This window comes from Oncorhynchus nerka, linkage group LG8, assembly GCF_034236695.1.
Source record: "Oncorhynchus nerka isolate Pitt River linkage group LG8, Oner_Uvic_2.0, whole genome shotgun sequence".
In the NCBI taxonomy this organism is placed as follows: domain Eukaryota; kingdom Metazoa; phylum Chordata; class Actinopteri; order Salmoniformes; family Salmonidae; genus Oncorhynchus; species Oncorhynchus nerka.
This window is the reverse complement of record NC_088403.1, coordinates 9,166,846-9,179,168: the sequence shown is the minus strand read 5'-3', so window position 1 is coordinate 9,179,168 and position 12,323 is coordinate 9,166,846. Positions and strand designations below refer to the sequence as shown.

General features: G+C 44.9%; 2 protein-coding genes across 5 annotated transcripts in view; both read right to left on the bottom strand.

The window, feature by feature from the left end:
- LOC115122220 (myelin regulatory factor-like protein) overlaps positions 1-1,551 on the bottom strand; it is a 41,448-nt gene extending 39,897 nt beyond the window's left edge. The window contains exon 1 of the mRNA XM_065022086.1: positions 1,273-1,551. The gene's annotated coding sequence lies outside the window, so the exon portion shown is untranslated. The remainder of the gene's footprint in view (positions 1-1,272) is intronic.
- Positions 1,552-9,937: 8,386 nt separating this feature from the next.
- The window catches only part of rab3ip (RAB3A interacting protein (rabin3)), a 110,994-nt gene continuing 108,608 nt past the window's right edge, over positions 9,938-12,323 (bottom strand). For 3 of the 4 annotated variants that reach the window (XM_065021309.1, XM_065021311.1, XM_065021308.1), the window contains one exon: positions 9,938-12,167. In XM_065021309.1, the coding sequence (XP_064877381.1) occupies positions 12,085-12,167 (83 nt within the window). In that variant the 3' untranslated portion in view covers positions 9,938-12,084. The remainder of the gene's footprint in view (positions 12,168-12,323) is intronic. The other variant, XM_065021310.1, reaches the window with a different exon arrangement.

Sequence of the window (12,323 nt, the reverse complement as noted above, 5' to 3'; positions counted from 1 at the left end):
TATGGACAGTTAGTCTCTCTCAGCTCAGCTCATTTATGGAATGTGTAATTGCTTTGGCTTTACACACGAGAGGCTTTCTGTAATAATATACACGATGCTTCCCAAATGACACCCTGTTCCCTTTGTAGTACACAGCTTTAGACCAGGGCCCATTTGTCATTTAGGACAAAGATACAGTGACTAAACTGCTGTGAATAACGAGGCTATTTTCTCCTAGATATTGACTTTATAGCATTGTCAGTTTTGTTCTATGAATTTATGACACACTAAAGTCAGCCAATACATTATGAGAAACGGTCAGCCTTATGATAATGAAGAAGGATGTTCAAAATGATTTGGTAAAAAACCATCTCAGTCAGTCCCAGATGAAGATCTGGATGCTTATGTACCACTAACAATTCAAGTGGCTTTCTAAAAAGACACACAAAAAACAACAGGAAATATAAATCTTAAAGATTTACAAACATCTGACTAAAATATCCTGAACAAAGCTGAGAGACAGTAATCAAATTGGAGTGTTGTAAATACTAAAAACCACTAGCTTCCTTCTAGACTGTTAGAAGGAAGCTAATGGTTGTCTGTCTCTACTGACTGTTAGAAGGAAGCTCATGGTTTCTCTTCTCTACTGACTGTTAGAAGGAAGCTAATGGTTTCTCTTCTCTACTGACTGTTAGAAGGAAGCTAATGGTTTTCCGTCTCTACTGACTGTTAGAAGGAAGCTAATGGTTGTCCGTCTCTACTGACTGTTAGAAGGAAGCTAATGGTTGTCCGTCTCTACTGACTGTTAGAAGGAAGCTAATGGTTTCTCTTCTCTACTGACTGTTAGAAGGAAGCTAATGGTTGTCCGTCTCTACTGACTGTTAGAAGGAAGCTAATGGTTGTCCGTCTCTACTGACTGTTAGAAGGAAGCTAATGGTTGTCCGTCTCTACTGACTGTTAGAAGGAAGCTAATGGTTTCTCTTCTCTACTGACTGTTAGAAGGAAGCTAATGGTTTCTCCGTCTCTACTGACTGTTAGAAGGAAGCTAATGGTTTCTCTTCTCTACTGACTGTTAGAAGGAAGCTAATGGTTTTCCGTCTCTACTGACTGTTAGAAGGAAGCTAATGGTTTCTCTTCTCTACTGACTGTTAGAAGGAAGCTAATGGTTTCCGTCTCTACTGACTGTTAGAAGGAAGCTAATGGTTTCTCTTCTCTACTGACTGTTAGAAGGAAGCTAATGGTTGTCCGTCTCCACAGTCAGTAGAGAAGGGAAAGGCTGAATGTGAACCTTACCTTTTCTCCAAAATGGAGTCCTGGCTGGTAGTTCCGTTGACAACCTTCTCTCCGACTTCAGGTACAATCCATTTGGCAAACAATATCCATTAAATCCTCAGAGCCCAGTTACTCCACGTTTGTTCACCCACTCAGGTAGTTGTTTCGGTAGATTTAGGCCTTTTGGTGTTGACAATAATATTCCCAGAATTGTGTATCCAGAATAATGTATGTCACAGGCGTCTCTCCTGTGTACTTTGTTCTCTGGTCTGAAAGGTAAAAACCATTCACATACCCTGCGCAGGCGTTCTGCCTGTGTGTGCCAGATGTCCTTGCCCTGGACCATAAAGCAGGTATTCATTACAAGGTGACACAGAGGGGTAGTACACTAAAAAGCAGTCTTATCTCTGGCTTAGACACTCTGCAAATAGAACACTGTCCATACAGATATACAGTACAGTCCATACAGATATACAGTACTGTCCATACAGATATACAGTACTGTCCATACAGATATACAGTACTGTCCATACAGATATACAGTACTGTCCATACAGATATACAGTACTGTCCATACAGATATACAGTACAGTCCTTTCAGATATACAGATATACAGTACTGTCCATACAGATATACAGTACAGTCCATACAGATATACAGTACTGTCCATACAGATATACAGTACAGTACTGTCCATACAGATATACAGTACTGTCCATACAGATATACAGTACTGTCCATACAGATATACAGTACTGTCCATACAGATATACAGTACAATCCATACAGATATACAGTACTGTCCATACAGATATACAGTACTGTCCATACAGATATACAGTACAGTCCATACAGATATACAGTACTGTCCATACAGATATACAGTACAGTACTGTCCATACAGATATACAGTACTGTCCATACAGATATACAGTACTGTCCATACAGATATACAGTACTGTCCATACAGATATACAGTACAGTACTGTCCATACAGATATACAGTACTGTCCATACAGATATACAGTACTGTCCTTTCAGATATACAGATATACAGTACTGTCCATACAGATATACAGTACTGTCCATACAGATATACAGTACTGTCCATACAGATATACAGTACTGTCCATACAGATATACAGTACAGTCCATACAGATATACAGTACAATCCATACAGATATACAGTACTGTCCATACAGATATACAGTACTGTCCTTTCAGATATACAGTACTGTCCATACAGATATACAGTACTGTCCTTTCAGATATACAGTACTGTCCATACAGATATACAGTACAGTACTGTCCATACAGATATACAGTACTGTCCATACAGATATACAGTACAGTCCATACAGATATACAGTACAATCCATACAGATATACAGTACTGTCCATACAGATATACAGTACTGTCCATACAGATATACAGTACAGTACTGTCCATACAGATATACAGTACAGTCCATACAGATATACAGTACTGTCCATACAGATATACAGTACTGTCCATACAGATATACAGTACTGTCCATACAGATATACAGTACTGTCCTTACAGATGTAAGTACTGTCCATACTGTTCCTAGGCCGTCATTGAAAATAAGAATTTGTTCTTAACTGACTTTCCTAGTTAAATAAAGGTAAAATAAATAAATAAAAACTATAAACAATTAATGAACATGCACCTGTGGAATGGTTGTTAAGACACTAACAGCTTACAGACGGTAGGCAATTAAGGTCACAGTTATGAAAACATAGGACACTAAAGAGGCCTTTCTACCGACTCTGAAAAACACCGATCTGCATGAACATGCCTTAGGCATGCTGCAAGGAGGCATGAGGACTGCGGATGTGGCCAGGGCAATAAATTGCAATGTCCGTACTGTGAGATGCCTAAGACAGCGCTATAGGGAGACAGGATGGACAGCTGATTGTCCTCGAAGTGGCAGACCACGTGTAACAACACCTGCACAGGATCGGTACATCCGATTGCAGGACAGGTACAGGATGGCAACAACACTGCCCGGGTTACACCAGGAACGCACAATCCCTCCATCACTGCTCAGGCTCTCTGCAATAGGCTGAGAGAGGCTGGACTGAGGGCTTCAGGCCTGTTGTCAGGCAGGTCCTCATCAGATATCACAGGCAACAACGTCGCCTATGCTCTTGATGTTGCAGCTGTAGAACCTTGAAGATCTGAGGACCCATACCAAATCTTTTTAGTTTCCTGAGGGGGAATAGGCTTTGTCGTGTCCTCTTCAAGACTGTCTTGGTGTGTTTGGACCATTCTAGTTTGTTGGTGAAGGAACTTGAAGCTCTCAACCTCAAATCAAATCAAATTTTATTTGTCAAATTTTTATTTGTCACATACACATGGTTAGCAGATGTTAGTGCGAGTGTAGCGAAATGCTTGTGCTTCTAGTTCCGACAATGCAGTAATAACCAACAAGTAATCTAACTAACAATTCCAAAACTACTGTCTTATACACAGTGTAAGGGGATAAAGAATATGTACATAAGGATATATGAATGAGTGATGGTACGGGGCAGCATACAGTAGATGGTATCGAGTACAGTATATACATATGAGATGAGTATGTAGACAAAGTAAACAAAGTGGCATAGTTAAAGTGGCTAGTGATACATGTATTACATAAGGATGCAGTCGATGATATAGAGTACAGTATATACGTATGCATATGAGATGAATAATGTAGGGTAAGTAACATTATATAAGGTAGCATTGTTTAAAGTGGCTAGTGATATATTTACATCATTTCCCATCAATTCCCATTATTAAAGTGGCTGGAGTTGGGTCAGTGACAATGTCAGTGTGTTGGCAGCAGCCACTCAATGTTAGTGGTGGCTGTTTAACAGTCTGATGGCCTTGAGATAGAAGCTGTTTTTCAGTCTCTCGGTCCCAGCTTTGATGCACCTGTACTGACCTCGCCTTCTGGATGATAGCGGGGTGAACAGGCAGTGGCTCGGGTGGTTGATGTCCTTGATGATCTTTATGGCCTTCCTGTAACATCGGGTGGTGTAGGTGTCCTGGAGGGCAGGTAGTTTGCCCCCGGTGATGCGTTGTGCAGACCGCACCACCCTCTGGAGAGCCTTACGGTTGAGGGCGGAGCAGTTGCCGTACCAGGCGGTAATACAGCCCGCCAGGATGCTCTCGATTGTGCATCTGTAGAAGTTTGTGAGTGCTTTTGGTGACAAGCCTAATTTCTTCAGCCTCCTGAGGTTGAAGAGGCGCTGCTGCGCCTTCTTCACGACGCTGTCTGTGTGAGTGGACCAATTCAGTTTGTCTGTGATGTGTATGCCGAGGAACTTAAAACTTGCTACCCTCTCCACTACTGTTCCATCGATGTGGATAGGGGGGTGTTCCCTCTGCTGTTTCCTGAAATCCACAATCATCTCCTTAGTTTTGTTGACGTTGAGTGTGAGGTTATTTTCCTGACACCACACTCCGAGGGCCCTCACCTCCTCCCTGTAGGCCGTCTCGTCGTTGTTGGTAATCAAGCCTACCACTGTTGTGTCGTCCGCAAACTTGATGATTGAGTTGGAGGCGTGCGTGGCCACGCAGTCGTGGGTGAACAGGGAGTACAGGAGAGGGCTCAGAACGCACCCTTGTGGGGCCCCCGTGTTGAGGATCAGCGGGGAGGAGATGTTGTTGCCTACCCTCACCACCTGGGGGCGGCCCATCAGGAAGTCCAGTACCCAGTTGCACAGGGCGGGGTCGAGACCCAGGGTCTCGAGCTTGATGACGAGCTTGGAGGGTACTATGGTGTTGATTGCCGAGCTGTAGTGAATGAACAGCATTCTCACATAGGTATTCCTCTTGTCCAGATGGGTTAGGGCAGTGTGCAGTGTGGTTGAGATTGCATCGTCTGTGGACCTATTTGGGCGGTAAGCAAATTGGAGTGGGTCTAGGGTGTCAGATAGGGTGGAGGTGATATGGTCCTTGACTAGTCTCTCAAAGCACTTCATGATGACGGAAGTGAGTGCTACGGGGCGGTAGTCGTTTAGCTCAGTTACCTTAGCTTTCTTGGGAACAGGAACAATGGTGGCCCTCTTGAAGCATGTGGGAACAGCAGACTGGTATAGGGATTGATTGAATATGTCCGTAAACACACCGGCCAGCTGGTCTGCGCATGCTCTGAGGGCGCGGCTGGGGATGCCGTCTGGGCCTGCAGCCTTGCGAGGGTTAACACGTTTAAATGTCTTACTCACCTCGGCTGCAGTGAAGGAGAGACCGCATGTTTTCGTTGCAGGCCGTGTCAGTGGCACTGTATTGTCCTCAAAGCGGGCAAAAAAGTTATTTAGTCTGCCTGGGAGCAAGACATCCTGGTCCGTGACTGGGCTGGGTTTCTTCTTGTAGTCCGTGATTGACTGTAGACCCTGCCACATGCCTCTTGTGTCTGAGCCGTTGAATTGAGATTCTACTTTGTCTCTACTGACGCTTAGCTTGTTTGATAGCCTTGCGGAGGGAATAGCTGCACTGTTTGTATTCGGTCATGTTACCAGACACCTTGCCCTGATTAAAAGCAGTGGTTCGCGCTTTCAGTTTCACGCGAATGCTGCCATCAATCCACGGTTTCTGGTTAGGGAATGTTTTTATCGTTGCTATGGGAACGACATCTTCAACGCACGTTCTAATGAACTCGCACACCGAATCAGCGTATTCGTCAATATTGTTATCTGACGCAATACGAAACATGTCCCAGTCCACGTGATGGAAGCAGTCTTGGAGTGTGGAGTCAGCTTGGTCGGACCAGCGTTGGACAGACCTCAGCGTGGGAGCCTCTTGTTTAAGTTTCTGTCTGTAGGCAGGGATCAACAAAATGGAGTCGTGGTCAGCTTTTCCGAAAGGGGGGCGGGGCAGGGCCTTATATGCGTCGCGGAAGTTAGAGTAACAATGATCCAAGGTTTTACCACCCCTGGTTGCGCAATCGATATGCTGATAAAATTTACGGAGTCTTGTTTTCAGATTAGCTTTGTTAAAATCCCCAGCTACAATGAATGCAGCCTCCGGATAAATGGTTTCCAGTTTGCAAAGAGTTAAATAAAGTTCGTTCAGAGCCATCGATGTGTCTGCTTGGGGGGGGATATATACGGCTGTGATTATAATCGAAGAGAATTCTCTTGGAAGATAATGCGGTCTACATTTGATTGTGAGGAATTCTAAATCAGGTGAACAGAAGGATTTGAGTTCCTGTATGTTTCCTTCATCACACCATGTCTTGTTAGTCATGAGGCATACGCCCCCGCCACTATTCTTACCAGAAAGATGTTTGTTTCTGTCGGCGCGATGCGTGGAGAAACCCGTTGGCCGCACCGCCCCGGATAGCGTCTCTCCAGTGAGCCATGTTTCCGTGAAGCAGAGAACGTTAGTCTCTGATGTCCCTCTGGAATGCTACCCTTGCTCGGATTTCATCAACCTTGTTGTCAAGAGACTGGACATTGGCAAGAAGAATGCTAGGGAGTGGTGCACGATGTGCCCGTGTCCGGAGTCTGACCAGAAGACCGCTACGTTTCCCTCTTTTACGAAGTCGTTTTTTGGGGTCGCTGCCTGGAATCAATTCCGTTGTCCTGTTTGAAAGGCAGAACACAGGATCCGCGTCGCGGAAAACATATTCTTGGTCGTACTGATGGGGAGTTGATCTTATATTCAGTAGTTCTTCTCGACTGTATGTAATGAAACCTAAGATGACCTGGGGTACTAATGTAAGAAATAACACGTAAAAAAACTAAAAACTGCATAGTTTCCTAGGAATGCGAAGCGAGGCGGCCATCTCTGTCGGCGCCGGAAGAGGGATGGATTTTACGCCCCCGTCGATGAGAACGGGGGCGTGCTCGGTCCTCCTTTTCCTGTTGCCCACAATCATCTTCTCTGTCTTGATTGCGTTGACGGATAGATTGTTATTCTGGCACCATACGGCCAGGTCTCTGACCTCCTCCCTATAGGCTGTCTCGTCGTTGTTCAGACCTACCACTGTTGTCGTCTGCAAACTTAATGAAGGTGTTGGAGTTGTGCCTGGCCACGAGGTCGTGGGTGAACAGGGAGTACAGGAAGGGACTGAGCACACAACCCTGAGGGGCTCCAGTGTTGAGGATCAGCATAGCGGATCAGCATAGCGGATGTGTTGCTACCTACCCTCACCACCTGGGGTCGGCCCGTCAGGAAGTACAGGATCCAGTTGCAGAGGGAAGTGTTAAGTCCCAGGATCCTTAGCTTAGTGATGAGCTTTGAGGGCACAGTGTTTAACACTGAGCTGTAGTCAATGAATATCATTCTCACATAGGTGTTTCTTTTGTCCGGGTGGGAAAGGGCAGTGTGGCGTGCAAAAGAGACTGCATCATCTGTGGATCTGTTGGGGCGGTATGCAAATTGAAGTGGGTCTAGGGTTTCTGGGATAACGGTGTTAATGTGAGCCATGACCAGCCTTTCAAAGCACTTCATGGCTACGGATGTAAGTGCTAAGGGTCTGTAGTCATTAAGGCAGGTTGCCTTTGGGGACTATGGCGGTCTGCCTTGACTCATTTTGGGTCTTGTTTCTAGTAAACCAACGTAGCAGGTGTAGAAAGACACCTGAACGGCGTCCCTACCTCTTCAGGGGGACCAGAAGTTAGGTTGAAGGGGAGCAGATGGAGGGATGGAGAGCTGTCTCTGCCAAGACCTTTCCACTCGTTTCCACTAGGGAACACTGGGACGACGATAGTCATATCTCAGTATACCGTCTATGTCAGAGCCAAGAGATACAGTCATCTCAGTACAGCGTCTATGTCAGAACCCAGAGATACAGTCATATCTCAGTAGTGGTTCCTATTCCCTAGACCAGCGGTTCCTATTCCCTAGACCAGCGGTTCCTATTCCATAGACCAGCGGTTCCTATTCCATAGACCAGTGGTTCCTATTCCATAGACCAGTGGTTCCTATTCCATAGACCAGTGGTTCCTATTCCCTAGACCAGTGGTTCCTATTCCCTAGACCAGTGGTTCCTATTCCCTAGACCAGTGGTTCCTATTCCATAGACCAGTGGTTCCTATTCCATAGACCAGTGGTTCCTATTCCATAGACCAGTGGTTCCTATTCCATAGACCAGTGGTTCCTATTCCATAGACCAGTGGTTCCTATTCCATAGACCAGTGGTTCCTATTCCCTAGACCAGTGGTTCCTATTCCCTAGACCAGTGGTTCCTATTCCCTAGACCAGTGGTTCCTATTCCCTAGACCAGTGGTTCCTATTCCCTAGACCAGTGGTTCCTATTCCCTAGACCAGTGGTGCCCATCCAGGGCTACTAGGATCCCTAGGGTGAACACAGGGGGTACATGAGAAGACTCATGATGAGACCATAGGGTTACTGCTAAAAAGCACACGAGTGGGTACTACAGGTGTACTCTGGGAAGAGCAAAATTCCGTTGGTGCTACAGTAATCAAAAAAGGTTGGGAACCACTGCCCTATAGAGTGCACTACTGTTGACCAGAGCCCTACATGTATGTACCCTAGTCAAAAGTAGTGTACTATATAGGGAATAGGGCTCTGAATAGGGCTCTGGGCAACGAACCGCCCTTGCTGTCTCTGACTGGCCGGTTCCCCTCTTTCCACTAGGATTATCTGCCTCTAACCCTATTACAGGGGCTGAGTCACTGGCTTACTGGGGCTCTCTCATGCTGTCCCTGGGAGGGGTGCTTCACCTGAGTGGGTTGAGTCACTAGTGTGATCATCCTGTCTGGGTTGCCCCCCCTCCCCTCCTTCCTTGGGTTGTGCCGTGGCGGAGATCTTTGTGGGCTATACTCAGTCTTGTCTCAGGATGGTAAATTGGTGGTTGAAGATATCCCTCTAGTGGTGTGGGGGCTGTGCTTTGGCAAAGTGGGTGGGGTTATATCCTTCCTGTTTGGCCCTGTCCTCGGGTGTCCTCGGATGGGGCCAGTGTCTCCTGACCCCTCCTGTCTCAGCCTCCAGTATTTATGCTGCAGTAGTTTATGTGTCGGGGGGTTAGGGTCAGTTTGTTATATCTGGAGTACTTCTCCTGTCCTATTCGGTGTCCTGTGTGAATTTAAGTGTGCTCTCCCTAATTCTCTCTTTCTCTCTCTCGGAGGACCTGAGTTTGGGAGGCACAACATGGGTATTGAACCAGGAAGTATTTTATATGCAGTATAATTGTGTTCAGTCCAAGATAATAAAGTTTATAGTGTTGAATCTATACTGCAGAGGAGGCTGGTGGGAGGAGATATAGGAGTGTTGAATCTATACTGCAGAGGAGGCTGGTGGGAGGAGATATAGGAGTGTTGAATCTATACTGATGAACTCTGTGATTGTGAAAGACGACAACAAATTTACATTTTTAAATGCAATAGAATTGCAAAACATATTGAAACAGTAACATCGTCAGAACTACTGTATTGAAAGGACGTAATTTCACCAAGATTTACAATCCTGTGGAAAGCCCAGAGACGTGGCAGGAAGGAGAACCATTAACAGGAAGTTAAGTTGCCCTACTTTTATAAGACAACGCTTGGGCAACGTGCAGAATGTACTGAACAATGTACAGATCTATTTTTATCATGCAGTAGAATTGTGTCCTGACAATTTTACCCTTAAATGTGTCATCATATCTACACTGACTGAGTGTGTTTGGGACAACCGATTTCATCTTCACAAACAGAGACACATTGGTTCCAGAGGTATACCATTTTTTATTCAGTGTGTTCCAGAAAGGCACTAAAATAAATTGAGGAAAGCTTGGAGTTGGAATGTTAACAGAGGACTTGGAGGGATGGAAGGATGGGAAACCAGGAGAAGGTATATAGATTGGAACGTTCACAGACCACACACACACACACGTACACACACACACACATGACGACACAGCTACATACTTCTAACTAAGGGTTGGTAAAGAACTAAAAAGCCAGAGAGAATGTTCTTCATCATCGATGTGTTTTCTAAAACATTCAAAACATTTGTCCAGATTCTTCTAAAGTCTTTGTATTGGACAGAACCCAACAGAATCCTCCTCCTCATGTTCTGCTCCCAAATGGCACCTAATTCTCTACATCACGGGTCCCAAACATACGGGGCGTCGGAGTATCACGGGACCTTCCGATCTAAAACGAAGCGTCACTCCGCAATGCATTAGGCTAGAAACAAGTAGTAAAATGACAAAGAGGAAGACGCGACTCTGATGCACATGGGGAATGCATTTGTCTCTAATCTTATACAATGTGTGACTCTGTCGCTATCAATTAATCGAATCACTTCCTGTAAAATAGAATTTGCATTATTAAATTGAATCACTTCCTGTAAAACAGAATATGCATAATTAAATTGAATCACTTCCTGTAAAACAGAATATGCATAATTAAATTGAATCACTTCCTGTAAAATAGAATTTGCATAATTAAATTGAAGGTTCATATAAATTATCGTAATAAAACATTTGGTAGTGGAAAAGATTTGGGGAAATCAGGTCTAGACTATTTATTTCTATTATTATTGTTATCATCATCATCATCATCATGGGGGCTCCTGAGTGGCGCAGCTGTTTAAGGCACTGCATCTCAGTGCTAGAGGAGTCACTACAGACCATGGTTCGAATCCAGGCTGTATCGCAACCAGACGTGATTGGGAGTCCCATAGGGTGGAGCACAATTGGTCCAGCGTTGTCAGAGTTAGGGGGGTTGGCCTTGGTACGCCGTCATTGTAAATAAGAATTTGTTCTTAACTGACTTGCCAAGTTAAATAAAAGGTTAAATAAATTGCCTACCTAAAATAAGTCATGAGACATTTTCCTAGGTCCCTCAAATGAAACAAATGAAACTGGTGTTGTATTTAACAAAGGCAATCTCAATAAAGAAAATAATGAAACAGGTTTGGGAACCCCTGCTGTGCATACTGCACCACTACAGTAGTTAACTATATAGGGAATAGGGTGCCATTTGTGACTCAGCCTTGTAGTGTGGACAGAAGAGCTCATTCAGCATTTCTTACATGTAATAACGGAGTCAAGTTACATACAGCAGCGTGGTCGTCACCATAGTTACGGTCCTCTGGTTTTAAATACGGACTGGAGATAGATGGATAGAATAACCACAGATGGCTGGATGGACGGAGCGCCTCGATTTACACTTGTCCTGTGTCCCAAATGGCACCCTATTCCATATTTAGTGCACTACTTTTGACCAGGGCTCATAGGGGCCACAAGTCGTGCACTACAGTGAACAGGGTGCCATTTTGGAAGCAACCGTTGGGTTTAGAGCACTTCCTCTCTGTTCCAATATGCATTCTAGCAGACCAATCAGAATGACAAGCAAAGGTCATGTTCCAGACAGACTGACTGAACTACCAATCCCCTTCCTGAATAACTATTCACTGTTATTGGTAGATCAGTCAGTCTGAACTACCAATCCCCTTCCTGAATAACTATTCACTGTTATTGGTAGATCAGTCAGTCTGAACTACCAATTCCCTTCCTGAATAACTACTCACTGTTATTGGTAGATCAGTCAGTCTGAACTACCAATCCCATTCCTGATTAACTACTCAGTGTTATTGGTAGACCAGGATGTAAGGGGCATGCATTTTAAGTCATATACTTGTAGGTATTGAAGACAGAGGATGGGAGGACTCTCCTGAAATGACATGTGATTGGATGAGAGATTGGAAGGGGGTGGCGATGAGGAGCGTTGGGGGCGGTCCTTCTTCCTTCTGAGAGCCAGGAGGGTAGGATGATTGGGGAGCTATCCTGTCCGTCACGGGAGTGCATCTGATGATAGGTTGAGATTCAGACACGCATCCCTCTGTTCTGTATCGTGATTGGTTGGTCACAGTTCCTCCTTGTAGTAGCCCAGCTTAGCAAAACTCATCTCTTTCCTCAACTGCATCACTTCCCAGAACATCTGTTCTGCTAGAGAACAGGAACGGAGTTGGAGAACAGGAAAGGAGATGGAGGAAGGAAAGGAGATGGAGAACAGGAAAGGAGATGGAGAACAGGAAAAGAGATGGAGGGAGGAAAGGAGATGGAGGGAGGAAAGGAGATGGAGAACAGGAAAAGAGATGGAGA